This window comes from Rana temporaria, chromosome 1 (genome assembly GCF_905171775.1).
Source record: "Rana temporaria chromosome 1, aRanTem1.1, whole genome shotgun sequence".
In the NCBI taxonomy this organism is placed as follows: Eukaryota; Metazoa; Chordata; class Amphibia; order Anura; family Ranidae; genus Rana; species Rana temporaria.
In genome coordinates, this window is record NC_053489.1 from 628,769,038 (window position 1) to 628,788,171 (window position 19,134).

Sequence of the window (19,134 nt, forward strand, 5' to 3'; positions counted from 1 at the left end):
GTAGAGGACAATACTATGTGTGTGTGTGTGCCAGGGCCACCCCCATGGCAGTGTCCCCTACCACCCATCACATTTCCCCCCCATCCCTGCATTCTGAGCCTAGCGAACTCCTGATCCCTGTGTTCTGAGCCTAGCGAACTCCTGATCCCTGTGTTCTGAGCCTAGCGAACTCCTGATGCCTGCGTTCTGAGCCTAACACACTCCTGATCCCTGCGTTCTAAGCCTAGCGAAATCCTGATCCCTGCGTTCTGAACCTGCGTTCTGAACCTAACGCACTCCCGATCCCTGCATTCTGAGCCTAACGCACTCCTGATCCCTGCGTTCTGAGCCTAACGCACTCCTGATCCCTGCGTTCTGAGCCTAGCGAACTCCTGATCCCTGCGTTCTGAACCTAACGCTCTCCTGGTTCCTGCGTTCTGAGCCTAGTGAACTCCTGATCCCTGTGTTCTGAACCTAACGCACTCCTAGCGAACTCCTGATCCCTGCGCTCTGAACCTAACGCTCTTCTGATCCCTGCGTTCTGAGCCTAGCGAACTCCTGATCCCTGCGTTTTGAGCCTAACGCACTCCTGATCCCTGCGTTCTGGGACTATTGAACTCCTGATCCCTGCGTCATGAACCCTAACGCTCTCCTGATCTCTGCGTTCTTAGCCTAACGCACTCCTGATCCCTTCTTTCTAAGCCTAGCGAACTCCTGATCCCTGCGTTCTGAACATAACGCACTCCTGATCCCTGCGTTCTGAGCCTAACACACTCCTGATCCCTGCGTTCTGAGCCTAGCGAACTCCTGATCCCTGCGTTCTGAACCTAACGCTCTCCTGATCCCTGCGTTCTGAGCCTATTGCACTCAGGGACTACTTTGAAGTCGGTGCGACTTGATGTAGAAAAATTACGAATGGTACTCATTGGAAATCATAAGGTACAACTTTGAAGTCCCTAGTTGCAGGACAAGTCGCACAAGTGTGAAAGGGACCTTAATTATTTTGTTTTGTCATATTCGTTATGTTACAATGATTCATTTTCAGAATTTGTTTCATATATTCAGATTTCTTTCATATATTTAGTGTTCCCAATTGATTCGTATTTTGGAAGTTATTTCAGAAGATTAGCTATATTCATTTTAATATGTTAATTCATATGCATTGTGGGTTGGATGGAGATGGATCCATCAGAATCTCTGAATCATAACATTACGAATGGAACACAATTAATCTCACCGGCACCCCCCACCTCTGGCCACATGCAGTATTGCATCCAATAGAAGTCAATGTGGAACAAATTATCTTTGTTTCCATTGACTTCTGATGTAAAGCGCTGGGCAAACTGTTGGCGCTATATAAATCCTGTATGATAATAATAATAATAATAATAATAATAATAATAACTTCTATGGGGAAACTCGCTTTGATATGTCAGTGCTTTAGATTACAAGCATTCTCCTGGAACGGATTATGCTTGTACGTTATGGTTCCACTGTACATCCAGATCTCAGAATAATGAAAATTGAGGCCAAATTATAATTTGGTATAAAACAAATAGCACATATCTAATCGGCCATCATTTTCTTTTGCCATCTACTGTCCAAGCCTGCTTAAAGTTGACCATACATATACTACAAAAACGCAAGTAATGGTGCTTAGTGCCGCTTACATTTTAAAGCGACGGTAAAGGAGGGGGCCTGGAGCCCCGAACACCAGGGCCCAGTTGCAAGTTTGACCTTTGCGGCCCTGGTAGTTCTGGATTTTCTTTACCAACAACTATGTTGAGCACAGGTCTGCCTGATTTGATACAAATAGAATAAATTGTTTAGGTTTGTTCCCCTTTTACAAAATTTTGGTGACTAGAAAGAAGATTTTACATTGATTGTACAATCATATTGTAAAGTGCATGGCCAGTTTAAGGCACATGCAATGCTTATGATGTCAGGAACTGCTTCCTCCTCTTAGAAATAAACTATAATTACAGAGGTCATGTCAGAACTTGTCTACCTTTTATGTTATTTTTGCTGAAAAAAATAAATAAATCTTGCATCAATTGTAGTAAAAGTAGAATCAATTACACTTCTGTTGTAAATTTCAATACTTACCCATTCATGTAATTTCTCTTACGTTTACATGAAAGTAATGTTTTCTAGGGGGCTTTCCATTTTCCCTTGTTTAGTGTTCACAGAGTCTCCCTCCAGTGCAGCCTTTTTAAACCTACTTAACACAGAGGAATCCTTGAAATAACTTTCAGGTCTCAGGGAACCCCTGCTAATAATTACTGTGTTTACAGCTCACTCTGCATTACCGTGAAAAACAAGCTGAGACATAATAAATGAAAGCATAAGCATTGCAGCGTACTTAACGTATTTAACACCTAGGGCTGAGCTATACAACAAAAGTATTTTCAGTAATAATTATGAAATGAAAAAGATATTAGTTAATAATATCATCTATAACTAGAAAAGTGAAAACTGTAGTGTTCCTTACATTGGCGGTCAGTGTAGAAGGACTCCTTAGATTTGTGGTCATTGGAGGACTCCTTAGATTGGTGGTCAGTGGAGAAGGACTCCTTAGATTGGTGGTCAGTGTAGAAGGACTCCTTAGATTTGTGGCCATTGGAGGACTCCTTATGATTGGTGGTCAGTGGAGAAGGACTCCTTAGATTTATTGTCAGTGGAGAAGGACTCTTTAGATTTGTGGTCAGTGGAGAAGGACTCCATAGATTGGTGGTCAGTGTAGAAGGACTCCTTAGATTGGTGGTCAGTGGAGAAGGACTCTTTAGATTTGTGGTCAGTGGAGAAGGACTCCTTAGATTGGTGGTCAGTGGAGAACACCATAGATTGGTGGTCAGTGGAGCAGGACTCCTTAGATTGATGGTCACTGGTCAGTGGAGAAGATTTGTGTCCCTGCTTTGCAGAAACACAGGGTCAATGCCTTCCCTACTGACAGAACTGCGATTTGCCTCATTTACATAGGCAGATCGGTGTTCTGAATGTGCACTGAACAATCAGCGGGTGCCGGCAGACATCAAGGGCTAGATTCAGGTAGGGGCGCGCATTGTTACGGCGGCGCAGCGTATCGTATTTACGCTATGCCGCCGTAAGTTAGAGAGGCAAGTGCTGTATTCACAAAGCACTTGCCTCCTAAGTTACGGCGGAGTAGCGTAAATGGGGCCGGCGTAAGCGTGCATAATTCAAATGAGGATGAGGGGGCGTGTTTTATGTTAATTCTTGGTGACCTGACGTGATTGACGTTTTTCCCCGAACGGCGCATGCGCCGTCCGGGGAATTTCCCAGTGTGCATTGGTCCAAAGTACGCCGCAAGGACGTCATTGGTTTCGACGTGAACGTAAATTACGTCCAGCCCTATTCGCGAACGACTTACGTAAACGACGTAAAAAATTCAAAATTCGACGCGGGAACGACGTCCATACTTAACATTGCGTACGCCTCATAATAGCACGAGCAACCTTACGCCGAAAAAGCTGACTTAAAAAAATAGCGCCGGGCGTACGTAAATTTGTGAATCGGCGTATCTAGGTAATTTGCATATTCTACGCCGAAAACTACGGAAGCGCCACCTAGCGGCCAGCGTAAATATGCACCCTGAGATACGACGGTGTAAGAGACTACGCGGCATATCTATAGATACGCCGGCGTAGTTCAATGCTGAATCTAGCCCCAAGCCTTTAGCTCCTGCTAAGTGTGATCACAGGGGAAGCGAGCAGCTGGCGGCATGCATGCGCGCCCCAGACCTGGAAGTTTTTAGATCAGTTTTTATTGCTGCAGGTGTCCCCGTCAGCGAGATTCACCCTCTTTATCTTTCCTGTTGCTGTTATTACCGAAAGTGAACAAAAATCACAAATTTTGGGTTGTCGGCGCTGTGATTGGCCGGAGCTGCAATGACGTCACTCATGCGCATGCACAATAGCGGCACACATACGTGCCGTTGCTTCAGTTTGCACCAGTGCGCATGTGCCGATGACATTGGCAGTCATGTTGAAACAGGAAGGGGCAATCCCCAAACTGTTCCCACAAAGTTTGGAGCATTAAATTGTTCAAAATGTCTTGGTATTCTGATACCTTAAGAGTTCCCTTCACCGGAACTATGGGGCCAAGCCCAACCCCTGAAATACAACCCCACACCATAATTCCCCCTCCACTAAATGATTTGGACCAGTGCACAAAGCAAGGTCCATAAAGACATGGATGTGCGAGTTTGGGGTGGAGTAACTTGACTGGCCTACACAGAGTTCTGACCTCAACCCGATTAGAACACCTTTGGAATAAATTAGAGTGGAGACTGCGAGCCAGGCCTTCTTGTCCACCATCAGTGCCTGACCTCACAAATGGACACAGGACACAAACCAAGATCCATAAAGATGTGAATGAAATGAGTTTGGGGTGGAGGAACTTGACTAGCTGTCCACAAACTGTTCCCTCAAAGTTGGGAGCATGAAATTGTCCAAAATGTCTTGGTATGCTGACCCTTTAAGAGTTCTTTTTACTGGAATTAAGGGGCCAAGCCCAACGCCTGAAAAACAACCACATACACCATAATCCCCCTCCACCAAATTATTTGGACCAGTACACAAAGCAAGGTCCATAAAGATATGAATAAGTGAGTTTAGGGTGGAGGTGGAGGAACTGGCCTGCCCTCAACCTCATAGAACACCTTTGGGATGAATTAGAGCAGAAAATGCGAGCCAGGCCTTCTGATCCACATCACGCGTGACCTCACAAATGTGCATCTGCAAGAATGGTCAAACATTCCCATAGACACACTCCTAAACCTTGTGGACGGCCTTCCCAGAAGAGTTGAAGCTGTTATAGATGCAAAGTGTGGGTCAACTCAATATTGAACCCTATGGACTAAGACTGGGATGCCATTAAAGATCATGTGCGTGGGCAGGCATCTCAAATATTTTGGTAATATGGGCCAGATTCACAGAAAAAGTACGCCGGAGTGTCTGCTGATACTCCGGCGTACTTTCAAATTTGCTGCGTCGTATCTTTAGTTGTAATTCACAAACAAAGATACGACGGCTTTTGGCTAAGATCCGACAGGCGTACGGCTTCGGATCTTAGGATGCAATACTTCGGCGACCGCTGGGTGGAGTTTGCATCGTTTTCCGCGTCGGGTATGCAAATTAGCTGTTTACGGCGATCCACAAAGGTACGCGCGTTCGTCGCATTCTCTTATGTCGTTGCTAGTCGGTTTTTCCCGTCGCAAACTTAAGCCTGCTATTTCATGGCTTAGATTTAGACCAGCCATGTTAAATTATGGCTGTCGTTCCCGCGTCGAATTTCAATTTTTTTTTTGCGTAAGATGTCCGGGAATACGAAAGGACGTAACGCACGTCGCCGTTCAAAAAACACGTCGGGGCGCCGTAATTTCGCGCAAAGCACGGCGGAAAATGTCCTAACGGAGCATGCGCAGAACGTTCAGCGTGGGAACGCGCCTAATTTAAATGGTACACGCCCCATTTGAATTAGGCGGGCTTGCGCCGGACGGCTTTACGCTACGCCGCCGCAAGTTTACACGCAAGTGCTTTGTGAATCAAGCACTTTCGACGAAAACTTGCGGCGGAGTAACGTAAAGGGGATACGTTACGCCGCCGTAATTGTTCGTGAATCTGGCCCATAGTGTATGTGTTACCCGGTCATAAAATATCTCACCAGCAGAGACCCAGAGACATACGGTATTAGAAACCATCAGGTAGTTTAACTCTTCAGGATCTCCCAAAAGCCAAAATATCCCTTTTGGACCCTTTAAGTGTTTTGTCAGGTGTTGCTCATGAGAGATCCCATGAATGCAAGGCTGTTTATATGGCTTCATTCAGTGTTTGGAACCCAATACATTTTTCTGTGCTGTCGCCCTATTCAGTCTTTTTGTTGAAAAAGATATTGCATTACATCTCTTGTCTGATTTCTACATTTTCACCTCCTGACTTATTACTTCAGCAAATGTTTAATTGTCAGCATAAAAAGTTACTACTGCCAAGTTAAGCTGGCTTTTCTGTCATCAATCTTTATTCTTAACTTGGCATATGTGCAAACGTTTATTACATTCTCAGTAAGTGGAACGCTGCAATTACAGTGTGACATAAGTAATTCATCTAATAAGGTAACAGTACCCAAAGTAAATATCTGTTTAATAGACTGTAAGTAAGAGGTAGCAGCAGCATTGTCTGTGTTTCATGTGTGTGCGCTTTCAAATTCTTTGCCAACCTTCATCTAGTCTTACACATTATGAAGCTGGCATTTCACATTTCATTTGGGCATTATCTTGAACTTAAGATTATGTATACTCAGGGCCGCTGATAGGGAGGGACTACTGGTACTCTTGTAGGGGGACCGAGCACACAGGGGGCCCACACGGGGAGGGGGATTAGTGATGGACGACAATTGAAGAACTCTTCTTCCAGCAGCTGAAAGCTGGTCTCTCCCCCTCTCCCTGCTGCCAGCTTTTATCTGCTGAGAGACAGTCGTCCCTCACTAATTCCCCTCCCTGTGCAAGGCCCCCCCCCCCCAGTACTGGCTCTAATGTTAGCTCTGCTCCTGAGTTTGTTATCTCAGTAACTTTGTTTCTCTCTCTCTGTCTCTCTGATGCCGGAGCGCCAACAGACAAGCCTGTATATATTTTTTTTCATCTCATCTTCATTTTTTTTAACCACTTAAGCTCCAGACCATTATGCTGGTCAAAGACAAGGCCACTTTTTTGCGATTTGGCACGGCGTCGCTTTAACTGACAATTGCGCGGTCATGCTACGTGACTCCCAAACAAAATTGGCATCCTTTTTTCCCCACAAATAGAGCTTTCTTTTAGTGGTATTTGATCACCTCTTCGGTTTTTATTTGTTGCGCTATAAACAAAAATAAAGTGTCAATTTTGAAAAAAAAACAATATTTTTTACTTTTTGCTATAATAAATATCCCCAAAAAATATATATAAAAACATGTTTTTTTCCTCAGTTTAGGCCCATACATATTCTTCTACTTATTTTTGGTAAAATAAATCACAATAAGCGTTTATTGATCGGTTTGGGCAAAAGTTATAACGTCTACAAAACAGGGGATCGTTTTATGGCATTTTTATAAAAAAACATTTTTTACTAGTAATGGCGGCGATCAGCAATTTTCATTCTGACTGCGACATTATGGCGGACACATCGGACACTTTTGACACATCTTTGGGACCATTGTCATTGTTACAGCGATCGGTGCTATGAAAATGCACTGATTACTGTGAAAATGATACTGGCAGTGAAGGGGTTAACCACTAGGTGGCGCTGTAGGGGTTAAGTGTTCCCTAGGGCGTTATTCTTACTGTTAGGGGGCGTAGCTACACGTGACACGTCACTGATGACCGTTCCCGATCACGGAGAATAGCCATCAGTGACAGTGTCACTAGGCAGAATAGGGGAATGCCTTGTTTACAAAGGCATCCCCCCTGTTCTGCCTTTGCCGACCGCAATCGCGGGCTGCCCCGGGAACATCGAGTTCCCGGGACACGCGAACACGCTCGCGAGGCACGCGGCGGGGGCGTGCGCCCGCTGGGTGGCAAATTTAAAGGGACGTACCTCTATGCCAATTTGCCTGCCTGTGCCATTCTGTCAACGTACATCTGCGTGCGGCAGTCGGAAAGCGGTTAACTTAGTTTTATCTTTTAAATTTAGCAGGAATTCTGTGAGTTATGTTGTATTTGTGTCTGTTAATAATGATTTTATTGTATTTTTAGCGAAATATAGCTTTAATATTTTCTTGGGGGGGGGGGGGTCCTGTCAGGTAGTCTTATGGGGCTCCCGCGATTTCTATCAGAAACTCTGTGTATACTGCCTGATTCTGAGCCCCCTGTACAAGTTATCTTTCTTGGTATCCTAGGGCCAGATTCTCGTACCTTTGCGGCGGCGCAACGTAACCCGTTTACGTTACACCGCCGCAAGTTTTCAGTGTAAGTGCCTGATCCACAAAGCACTTACCTGTAAACTTGCGGCGGTGTATCGTAAACACGTCCGGCGCAAGCCCGCCCAATTTAAATGGGGCGTGTACCATTTAAATTAGGCGCGCTCCCGCGCCGGACGTACTGCACATGCTCAGTTTGGAAATTCCCGCCGTGCTTTGCACGATGTGACGTCATTTTTTAGAACGGCGACGTGCGTAGCGTCCATTCGTATTCCCGGACGTCTTACGCCAAAACCAAAAAAAATTTGAAATTCGCCCCGGGAACGACGGCCATACTTTAACATGGCTCGACTAAAGTTAAGCCATGTTAAAGCAGGTATAAAATTACGATGGGAAAAAATTACTAGCGACGACGTAACGAACGCGAAAACCGTTGTGGATCGCCGTAAATGCTCATTAGCATACCCGACACAGGAAAACTATGCAAACTCCACCCAGCGGCGGCCGAGGTACTGCATCCTAAGATCCGACGGTGTAAGTCAATTACACCTGTCGGATCTTCTGGCTATCTATGCGTAACTGATTCTATGAATCAGTCGCATAGATACTCTGAGAGATACGACGGCGTATCAGAGATACGCCGTCGTATCTCTTCTGTGAATCTGGCCCCTAGCACATAAAATTGCTCCTCGTTATTGTCCTTCTGTGAATACACCGGGAAGGGCAGAAACCTTGCGTTCCAAATGCATTTAATCCCAAACAATTGTCTGAACTCTGCAATGTTCTGCCAATTGAAATTCTCATATGAAATACCATTATTTTGACGCTGCAATAAATGAGAGTTGGGTTGACTCCGCAGCCAAACAAATAGTAGGGAAAGATTAGTATTAACCGCGGAATGCAAACCAATTTATAAAAAAATATTTTTCCTACTTCACAGGATCCATCTTTGCTCTCAAAATGTCATTTCACACACCAGCGGGACACACGGTAGAGCTAAATGATTATCTGTATTACTAAGAACCATACAGAACCGATGTGTGTTAATATGCTGAATGGGTGGAAGGAGACATAGATGCTTCTTGTTTTTCTTTATTAAAAGAAAATATTTTTGGTTTCTGCCTTTATGAACAACTAAATAGTTGTTTAGTAAAAAGCGTACACAGTTATATTGGAATGTGTCTCGAGACGTTTGAAACTAGGGGAACGGCGCTTGGCTGGGGTACGCTGGAACGGAGAGTAGGGAACTAATGTAGGTTTAGCGTGATGGAACTCTGATGTACTCTAAAGACTAGGCTAGAGAAGGTGGCATTTTGAGTTTGTGAACATTGTCCTAGCCACCCTGGGTGGTCCACTACTGCATTTAGGGTTATTGTAGCTCAGTTCATTTCAATGGGCTCCCATCGTATGGCAGCAGACTATGATAGAATTTGCAGCAAGACGTCAGCCAAGTGCACTGTAATGCACGGTAAGTTGCTGTAAAGCACGCGTGTTTGAAAGGTACGTTGAGTTGCTCTTTACAATGAATGGTGCTGCAGTGCACCAATGCATGAATAATGCATTATTGTACATTGTTGTAACATGTGAACTTCCTGGGCTGAAAAGGCCCAAAGGGTTGCAGAATGTGGGGGGGGGGGGCATTGTTACAAAGGGTCAAGAACAAGAGAGGGGTGGTGCCAGGGGGAAGGTGGCAATTGCCTCCTAGGCTGCCCTGACTTATGGCCGGCAGCAGTTGCCCACTACCATTTTCTTTTTTATTCTGGTCTAGGAAGTTGGGCCGGGGGCATGGCCACGGCGGCTGACCACTAGCTGTTGCATTCCCGGGAGTTGTAGTCCAAGCTCAAGCTCCCGGTGGGTGGAAAACAGAGCAGCACAGAGGAAACTACAACTCCCTGGGACCAGATTCTTAGAAGCGGGGTTCGCCAGGGACCCCAGGACCAGGAGCATAGGATCATTACCCCCCCCCCCCAGGAGGCCGTGGCGTGAAAGGACCTGCTGAGATCACTGTGGTGAGAGACCCTGACACCCAAAGCTGACCCCCCACCCCCCCACATACACCCCATGTAACCTGCCCGAGTTATCATGCTTCATTTATGGGCACTGGAGTTGACTGTACTGGTAAGGCTGCATTAAAAAAACAGATGGGCCATGGATGGTGAGCTGATTCAGCGGTTCAATAGGCCAATTGACTGAACTTGCCCCCCAGGCCTAAGGCTGCCAGCCCTCCCCTGGTCAAGAAGGAAATTCAGTTTAACCGCTTCAGCCCCGGTGGTCAAAGACCAGGCCACTTTTTGCGATTCGGCACTGCGTCGCTTTAACTGAGAATTGCGCGATCGTGCGACGGGGCTCCCAAACAAAATTTACGTCCTTTTTTCCCCACAAATAGAGCTTTCTTTTGGTGGTATTTGATCACCTCTGCGATTTTTTTTTGCGCTATAAACAAAAAAAGAGCGTATATTTTTAAAAAAAATGCAATATTTTTTACTTTTTGCTATAATAAAATATCCCCCAAAAATATATAAAAAAACTTTTTTTTTTCTCCACAGTTTAGGCCAATACGTATTCTTCTACTTATTTTTGGCAAAAAAAAACGCAATAAGCGTTTATTGATTTGTTTGCACAAAAGTTATAGCGTCTACAAAATAGGGGACTGTTTAATGGCATTTTTATTAATATATATTTTTTTACTAGTTATGGTGTCGATCAGCGATTTTTATCGGGACTGCAACATTATGGTGGACACATTGGACACTTTTGACACCATTTTGGGACCATTATCATTTTTTACAGCGATCAGTGCTATAAAAATGCACTGATACTGTACAAATGACACTGGTAGTGAAGGGGTTAACCACTAGGTGGCGCTGCAGTGGTTAAGTGCTCCCTAGGAAGTGATGCTTACTGTTAGGGGGCGTGGCTACACGTGACACATCATTGATGACCGTTCCTGATCACGGGGAACAGTCATCAGTGACAGTGTCACTAGGCAGAATATGGGAATGCCTTGTTTACAGAGGCATTCCCCTGTTCTGTCCTTGCCGACCGTAATCGCGGAATTCCCGGGAACATCGAGTTCCCGGGACTCGAGCCACACTCGCAAGGAATGCGGCGGGATGCGCGCGCTTGCTTTGGCGGCAGATTTAAAGGGACGTACCTGTACGCCAATCTGCCTGCCCCTGACATTCTGTCAACATAAATAGTCGTGCGGCGGTCGGCAAGCGGTTCAATTCTTGGTCAAACCAGTTTATGATTGTAGAATTCAGGATTTCTATGAGGTTTAAGTGTTTTGTCACAGCTAAGTGAGAATTAGCTAATTTGAGACCTTGTAATGTGTCGGTTCCTTCTACTGACACCATCATTGGGGCACTTGGCACTATTCCTTTTACTGACACCATCATTGGGGCACTAGGCACTATTCCTTCAACTGACACCATCATTGGGGCACTAGACACGATTCCTTCTACTGACACCATCATTGGGGCACTAGACACTATTCCTTCTACTGACACCATCATTGGGTCACTAGGCACTATTCCTTCTACTGACACCATCATTGGGTCACTAGGCACTATTCATTCAACTGACACCATCATTGGGGCACTAGGCACTATTCCTTCAACTGACACCATCATTGGGGCACTAGACATGATTCCTTCTACTGACACCATCATTGGGGCACTTGCCACTATTCCTTCTACTGACACCATCATTGGGGCACTAGGCACTATTCCTTCTACTGACATCATCATTGGGTCACTAGGCACTATTCATTCAACTGACACCATCATTGGGGCACTAGGCACTATTCCTTCTATTGATACCATCATTGGGGTACTAGGCACTATTTCTTCTATTGATGCCATCATTGGGGTACTAGGCACTATTTCTTCTACTGACACCATCATTGGGGCACTAGGCACTATTCCTTTAGCTGACACCATCATTGAGACACTAGGCACTATTTCTTCTACTGATACTGTCATTGGGGCACTATTCTTTCCACTGACACCAAGAATGGGGCACTATTCCTTCCGTTGACATCAACAGCGGGGCAATATTTCTTCCACTGACACCAATAACAGGACACTATTACTCCCACTGATACCAACAATTGCCACTATTTTTCAACAATATCAATGATATTATTTCTTCTGTTACTGACAACAGCCACTATGTCATTTTCTTACTCCCACTGACAACCAAACCTGAGGCATTGTGTACTCCCATTGACATCAGGAAATTTTCTACTTCCACTGGCCAAAGTCCAGATTGTTTCGAGCCTGAAGGACAGAAATCTGGCCCTTTGTTTAGAGGGTTTGGAGACCCCTGCTCTAGGGCAAGGAGTGCGTTACTGGCAAGATCACCAGGTCAAACAAGGACCAAATGCCAAAAAAGGGAACAAATACATTCACAATATTGAATTCTGTAATATACTACATTTTTTGTTCTAGAAATTCTTTCAGTATTGACTCCTGAGCTACAAGAACCTTTTTGTGTACAGATACGTACATATAAATTCACATTCTTGCATTGTCACTGACCTGTGTAATAGTTTGGCATGAAATTGGAATTATCAGCATTTACATTTTCCATTATAAGCAATGAAAAACACAAGGTGACTTTCTGCACATGCTTTTTAATCACAGTACTTCTCTAATTGGCTCATTTCTACCATAACTAGACGGCATAGTGGGTAAGTGGCCCGCTAGATAAGCAGAATTATTATTTACATTATAGATGATATTTATTTATATGCACTAAGCAGCCCCGGGCAAGGAATAACGCAAACAGAATTTAAAGGCGTAAGATTCTGTGATGCAGAAAAGTAATTTCATTCCACATTCTTCTAAGATAATTTCAGTTTTATAAATTAAAATTCAGCTCTCACTTATTATAAATACATTTAGGCCTTGAATTTATGCTAACACTGCCTTTCCTGGGAGCAGAAATATCTGTGAAGGAGTATCTCCTCTTAAATAAAACTAAAAGGTGTATATCCCATAATGGCAGTACGGAGAGACACCTCTGGGCCCCTTTATAAGACCTATATTCTATAAGGGATAGCTCTTTCTTTACAACACTTTCCAACACTTTTGAACAGATCAGCACTAGGGATGAGCTTAGACACCATTAGGTAGATTCAGGTAGAGTTAGGCCGGCTTATCAGTAGATAAGCCGACCTAACTCAGAATCAACGCCGACCTATGTTTAAGCGTATGCTCAAACAGAGATACGCTTAAACATATCTAAGATACGACGGCTTGCGCCGTCCTATCTTAGATTGCAATATTTTGGATGGCCGCTAGGTGGCGCTTCCATTGTGGTCGGCGTAGAATATGTAAATGAGGGGATACGCCGATTCACGAACGTACGCCCGGCCGCCGCAGTCGATTTACGCTGTTTCCGTAAGGCATTAGCAGGCCTAAAGTTATTCCACCTATTAGGTGGAATAACAATGTTAAAGTATGGCCGCCGTTCCCGCCGCGAGATTCAAATTTTTTACGTCGTTTGCGTAAGTCGTCCACGAATCGGGATTTACGTCGTTTACGTCCACATCAAAATCAATAGGCCCGTGCGGCATACGTAGCTGCAATGCACACTGGGAAATGTAGGCGCCCGGCGCATGCGCAGTGAAAAAAAAAAGGAAAAAACGTGAGGTCAAGCCTCATTGCCTCAACACATTTGAATTGGGCGCCCTTACGCCCGCCCGCTTTAGGCTACGCCGCTGTATATTAGCAGGCAAGTATATTGAAAATCATTACTAGCCTAGCTAATTTACGGCGGCGTAGCCTAAACAGGCTAAGCTACGCCGCCGTAACTATAATCCAATGTACCTGAATCTACCTACATGTAGGTTGGTCTTCAGTACATTCGCAGGAGAGGGGAGGGGTAATAGCCAATACCTATCTTTTCCTACTCAATGGGTCTCACTGTCTCCACTTCACTTTCTACTACATGGGCCCCCTTATTGTGCAGTCTGCCCTATTTACCCTACGTTCACACCTATGCGGTTTTTAGTGCGTTTTGCAGTTTGCAGAAATGCACCTCAGTCCACTTAGCATGATCTCCTATGGTACACATTCACATCTATGCGTTTTTCAGTGCCTTTTTGGAAAGGGTCAGGCACTTTTTTTCCCGCAGCAGATTGCGTTTTGCATGTAATAGATTTCAACAGAGCCGCACCAGAAACACAAGCGTTTTTGATGCATTTTGCGAGTTTTTTTTCTCACTTTAACACGCTGTGTATACCTTGTTGCTAAGGAGCGGGCTGCCCCATCCTTAACAACCGATATGTCATCAGCTGTTTTTTTTTTTTTTTCTGCCAGACCTTGCGGGAGCGTTAGTCGTGAGCAGAGTTTTTTTTTCTTTTTTAAGATCAAGTTGGCATTGTGATTGCCAATGGATTTACATCGGAGACATTGTTTTTTTATTTTTTAATAAAGGACTTGTCAAAAACTCTTGTACTGTCTTTATTCACTTTTACACTTTTTTTGGTGCATATCCCCACAACCACAGGCCAGGGTTGTGGGGAAAAGGCCCTTGCCCCCCACCCTACATGGAGAGTATGTGGCCTGGTATGGTTCAGGAGGGGGCGCTCGCTCCTCTCCTCCCTTTCCTGACCTGCCGGGCTGCATGCTCGGATAAGGGTCTGGTATGGATTTGGGGGGACCCTACGGCATTTTTTAAAAAAATGTGGCGTGAGGTTCACCTCCAAATCCATATCAGACCTGAAGATTAGATTTATTTTGCCAGCAATTCGTTTTTTTTTACAATCAGTCCTTTTCGGCCCACTTCTTAGCAACCAGCTATATACAAAATGCCCAAAAAACTACATGCAAAAAAGCACAAAACATGCCAGAAAAACGCATCAAGCGAAGCCTGCCTAGATGTGAACCATGACTTATTGCACATCTGCAACCAAAATAGCAACTAAAATCTGCCAGTAATCCTATGTTCCAATCCATGTATACATATTTGCCAACACACCACAGATCATTGAGTAACATCCGAAAGTTTTATTGAAGAATGATCACATAAAGGTAGACAACGTGCAACATTTTGGAGCCGCCCAGAGCTCCTTAGTAAGGCACGTGATGACAATTTATTAAAATATAGACAACTAAAATAAAGAGTAGCTTACTTGTCTCCATGTAATTCCACAGTCTGACGTTATATACATCTCTTCCTTATATTCCACCAGCTGTGAGCCCAGGTTACCTAAGGAGGAGAAATTATATAATGATACTGAAATAACGATATTTTAGAATACATCCTGAGTTGTTGAACATAGTTAAAGTAGAATTATAGGCAAAACTTTATTTTTCATTTTGGATAGAGAAAGGTAGGGCTATATTTTATTTTCGTCAACAGTGTCCCATTTCGGATATTTCCCTTTACTTCCTGTACCATAGGCAAACAGGAAGTGACAGGAAATCCCTGCAAATTAAGGGAAGTTTCCCCATTGGAAGATTGTTCCTATATTACTTTTCCGGGGACAACACAAAATGTGGGATTTTCTTAGCTTTCACTTTTTTTTTTTTAATGGTAAACAGGACAAATAGAGAGGGTGAATCTCATTAACAGGGGACACAGACAGCAATAAAAACTGACAGGGGTTCTAATCCCTCTGCACTCTGTAAATAGAATAATAAAAAACAAGAACCCTTTAGTTATACTTTAATTAGAGTGAAGCACAAATGAGCAAAGTCTCCATATTTCTCCAGTTTCAGTGCTAGGAGGGTAAGGCTCCATTTACACTGGGTGTATAGCCCTGGCACATGGGGTTATGGCATTTAGCTGTGGGCAGAGGGCAAGGAGTCTGCATTTTGGGAAATTATCTCTAGATGCATACTGCCCTAAATGTTTGTACAGCTGACTACACTGTCCAGCTCCATGCAGTTGCAGAAGCGACTCTCATAGTGTTTGACAGGCTGCTTGGCAGTGGAGCCAGACATGACACCTGTGCCCTCCACCCGCAGATATGCAACGGTGAGGCTAAATGCCCCGTGTGCATGGGACCCAAACTGTCATTTTTTTTTAAAACATTTTGGCATAAACAACTTAAGAAAAAAACAGCAGCCATCTCCACTGCCCACAACTAACCAGTCAGGCACACCAGCAATATGGGTTAGAATCCCATAGCAAAAGAGCAACATTGGAGGTTACTTTAGGATCGTTTCTCCCAAAAGATGGAGGTCTTCCTCCCAAACTTCATCTGGGCAAAGTTCTTGCCTGTGGTATGCATTTACAGTAAGTGCCCAGGTAACTCCGGGGAAGAAGTCTATGGTGACATCATAGCATCTTTGGACAAACTATGGGCAGGTTCAGGTATGTGTCTCAGAAAGCACTGAAACCAAAGAGTCAGCATCCAGGCCAGACGACTAGTATTTTTAGAAGGAGGGCAGTTGTGGGATCTGCTGCTTTTATTTAATAAGACTTTTACTTTAAGCTCCTTGAAGAGTCCAGAGTGCTGCTTACATGACACATCTGAAGGTGATCACCAATCGTCTATGAGAATCCACTAAAAATACAAATAATACTAAAATATTTGTATAGATAAATGTACCGTATGTTAAAAAAATAACCTAAAGGAATAAACGTGGAAATACTATTACAGGTAGATGACTTACCGGCACCCATAATAAGCCCCGGAGCTGTATCCTTGGTGTGGACAGTTCCAGAGACATATGGATTGTCTGCCCAACGCAGATGAAGGTGAAGATGGCAGTCAGGCTAATAAGATAAAAAACAGGTGAGAGAATACAAATTATATTGTAAGGAATTATCATAGAAAGAGCTGATTAAAGGAATCTACAGTGCACCCGGAAAGTATTCACAGCGCTTCACTTTTTCCACATTTTGTTATGTTACAGCCTTTTTCCAAAATGGATTAAATTCATTATTTTCCTCAAAATTCTATAAACAATACCTCATAATGACAATGTGAAACAAGTTTGTTTGAAATATTTGAAAAATGTATTAAAAATAAAAACTGAAAACAATCACATGTACAGAAGTATTCACAGCCTTTGCTCAATACTGTTGAAGCACCTTTGGCACCAATTACAGCCGCAAGTCTTTTTGAGTATGAAAAAGAAAAGGCAAAAACAAATTGCAGCAGCAATATACAATGTCCATTGTTTACTATCTGTGTGTTAAAGTGCTTGTAAACCCAATAAAAAAAAAAACCTGCAAGACAAAAGCATAATGAGCATAATGGACCAGATTCACGTAGAAGTGCGGCGGCGTAACGTATCGTAGATACGTTACACCGCCGCAAGTTTTCATCGCAAGTGCCTGATTCACAAAGCACTTGCAATGAAAACCTACGCTGGCGGCCTCCGGCGTAAGCCTGCGTAATTCAAAGGGGCGTGTGCCATTTAAATTAGGCGCGCTCCCGCGCCGAACCTACTGCGCATGCTCCGTTCTGAAATTCCCGCCGTGCTTTGTGCGAACTGACGTAATTTTTTCGAACGGCGACGTGCGTAACGTACATCTGTATTCCCGGACGTCTTACGCAAACGACGTGAATTTTTAAATTTCGACGCGGGAACGACGGCCATACTTTATACAGCACATACGTGTGCTGTGTAAAGTTAGGGCACCCAAAACGACGACTAAATTTGCGACGGGAAACTAGACTAGCAGCGACGTAGCGAACGCGAAAAACCATTGTGGATCGCCGTAACTCCTAATTTGCATACCCGACGCTGGTTTACGACGCAAACTCCCCCCAGCGGCGGCCGCGGTACTGCATCCTAAGATCCGACAGTGTAAAACAATTACACCTGTCGGATCTAAGGGCTATCTATGCGTAACTGATTCTATGAATCAGTCGCATATATACTCTGAGAGATACGACGGAGTATGTGAGATACTCCGTCGTATCTCCTTTGTGAATCTGGGCCAATAGGCCTTAGATCGAAGCCCCCGTAGCAATCCCAGTACACAGCTCCGGCTGGCGACATCGCTCCCGGAGTTATTTCCTGGGTATCGCGGGCTCTGGCGCTGTGATTGGCTGGAGCCGCAATGATGTCACTAGTGTGCATGTGCGTGGGAACCACAGGTAACGGCACAATAGCTGAAGCTATGGCACTAACGTGTCAGTGCTTCAGTGCGGATGTGCAGATGATGTCGGCACATGCTGATACAGGGGATATCTCCTAAAAGGTGCAGGTTTAGGAGATATCCATGGTAGCTATAGGTAAGCCTTATTATAGGCTTACCAATAGTAAAAGGTCAATTGTAAGGGTTTACAACCACTTTAAGTCCACTTAGGTTAATGCAGTGCAGTGCAATACTGTTCAGGGATTCAAACTGTAGATTCTCAATGAATTAATAGAGAAAAAAAAAGTAAAATACTGCAAAAACTTGCTAAAAGCTTGTTTAAAGCTACAACTACAAATCTGCACAGTATTCAACATTTCCATGCTGCAGTTGAAGTGTTCTTTATAAAAGCAGCCTAAATTATGTATATAATTACTGAAGTGTTTTGAAGACAATTTTATACAGATGCACATATAGGATTTGAGGGCAGAGAACAATGCAGATTAGCACAGCTGATTTATGAAATGCTAGTTACTTGGCTGTCATGCTAATGCTTCAATACTTTGAGGCTGAGTTCACACTGGCATTAAGAGCAGGCGTTTGAGAGGCCCCTCAAAGCCTATGCATGAGATACAATAAAGATTAATCACTGCGCTATAATATCTACAGAGCCGCTGGCATAAAAATGTTGGTAACAATAAGGCAAAGGAAAATACAGGTAAATGCAGCGCTAAAAATGGAGGTATAAAAATATGCAAATAAAATCCACTGTAATTTAGCATTAGGAGTCCATGTTCAGAAAAACTAGGTAGCAATAACAACCCACATAGGTTCCTCAGTGATGATTTTTTTATTTACATGGCTCAAATTTTATTTTACTAGATCTATTTCCATTATGGGAATTTTATGCATGTACATTTCCATGTGGTTGCTTTTTGATTTACCGGTTTGCAGTTGGTTGGCTTGCCATTCATGTCTAAGCTTGGTGGAGCCAGATAGTCCCAGTCCCGGCCTTTGTTATATGTGATGAGAGTTGTAACTTTTCCATCAATTTTCTGATTGGCCAAAAAAACACCTTTAATGCCTTTGACCTGCAAAACATAACACATCATTATTACATTTCAGAAACAAATGGGTTTTACTGTGCAAAGCAAGGTTCTCCTGGCCATATTGTGTATTTCACAAATATTTGTGATCTTT

The 19,134-nt window shown here is 43.8% G+C and overlaps 1 protein-coding gene across 2 annotated transcripts in view; it reads right to left on the bottom strand.

Moving 5' to 3' along the window:
* Positions 1-19,134, bottom strand: part of SORCS2 (sortilin related VPS10 domain containing receptor 2) — a 1,216,738-nt gene that overhangs the window by 148,693 nt on the left and 1,048,911 nt on the right. For both annotated transcript variants that reach the window (XM_040335380.1, XM_040335381.1), the window contains exons 10-12: positions 18,879-19,025; positions 16,518-16,620; positions 15,029-15,105 (exon numbers count right to left, since the gene is read on the bottom strand). In XM_040335380.1, the coding sequence (XP_040191314.1) occupies positions 15,029-15,105; positions 16,518-16,620; positions 18,879-19,025 (327 nt within the window). The remainder of the gene's footprint in view (positions 1-15,028; positions 15,106-16,517; positions 16,621-18,878; positions 19,026-19,134) is intronic.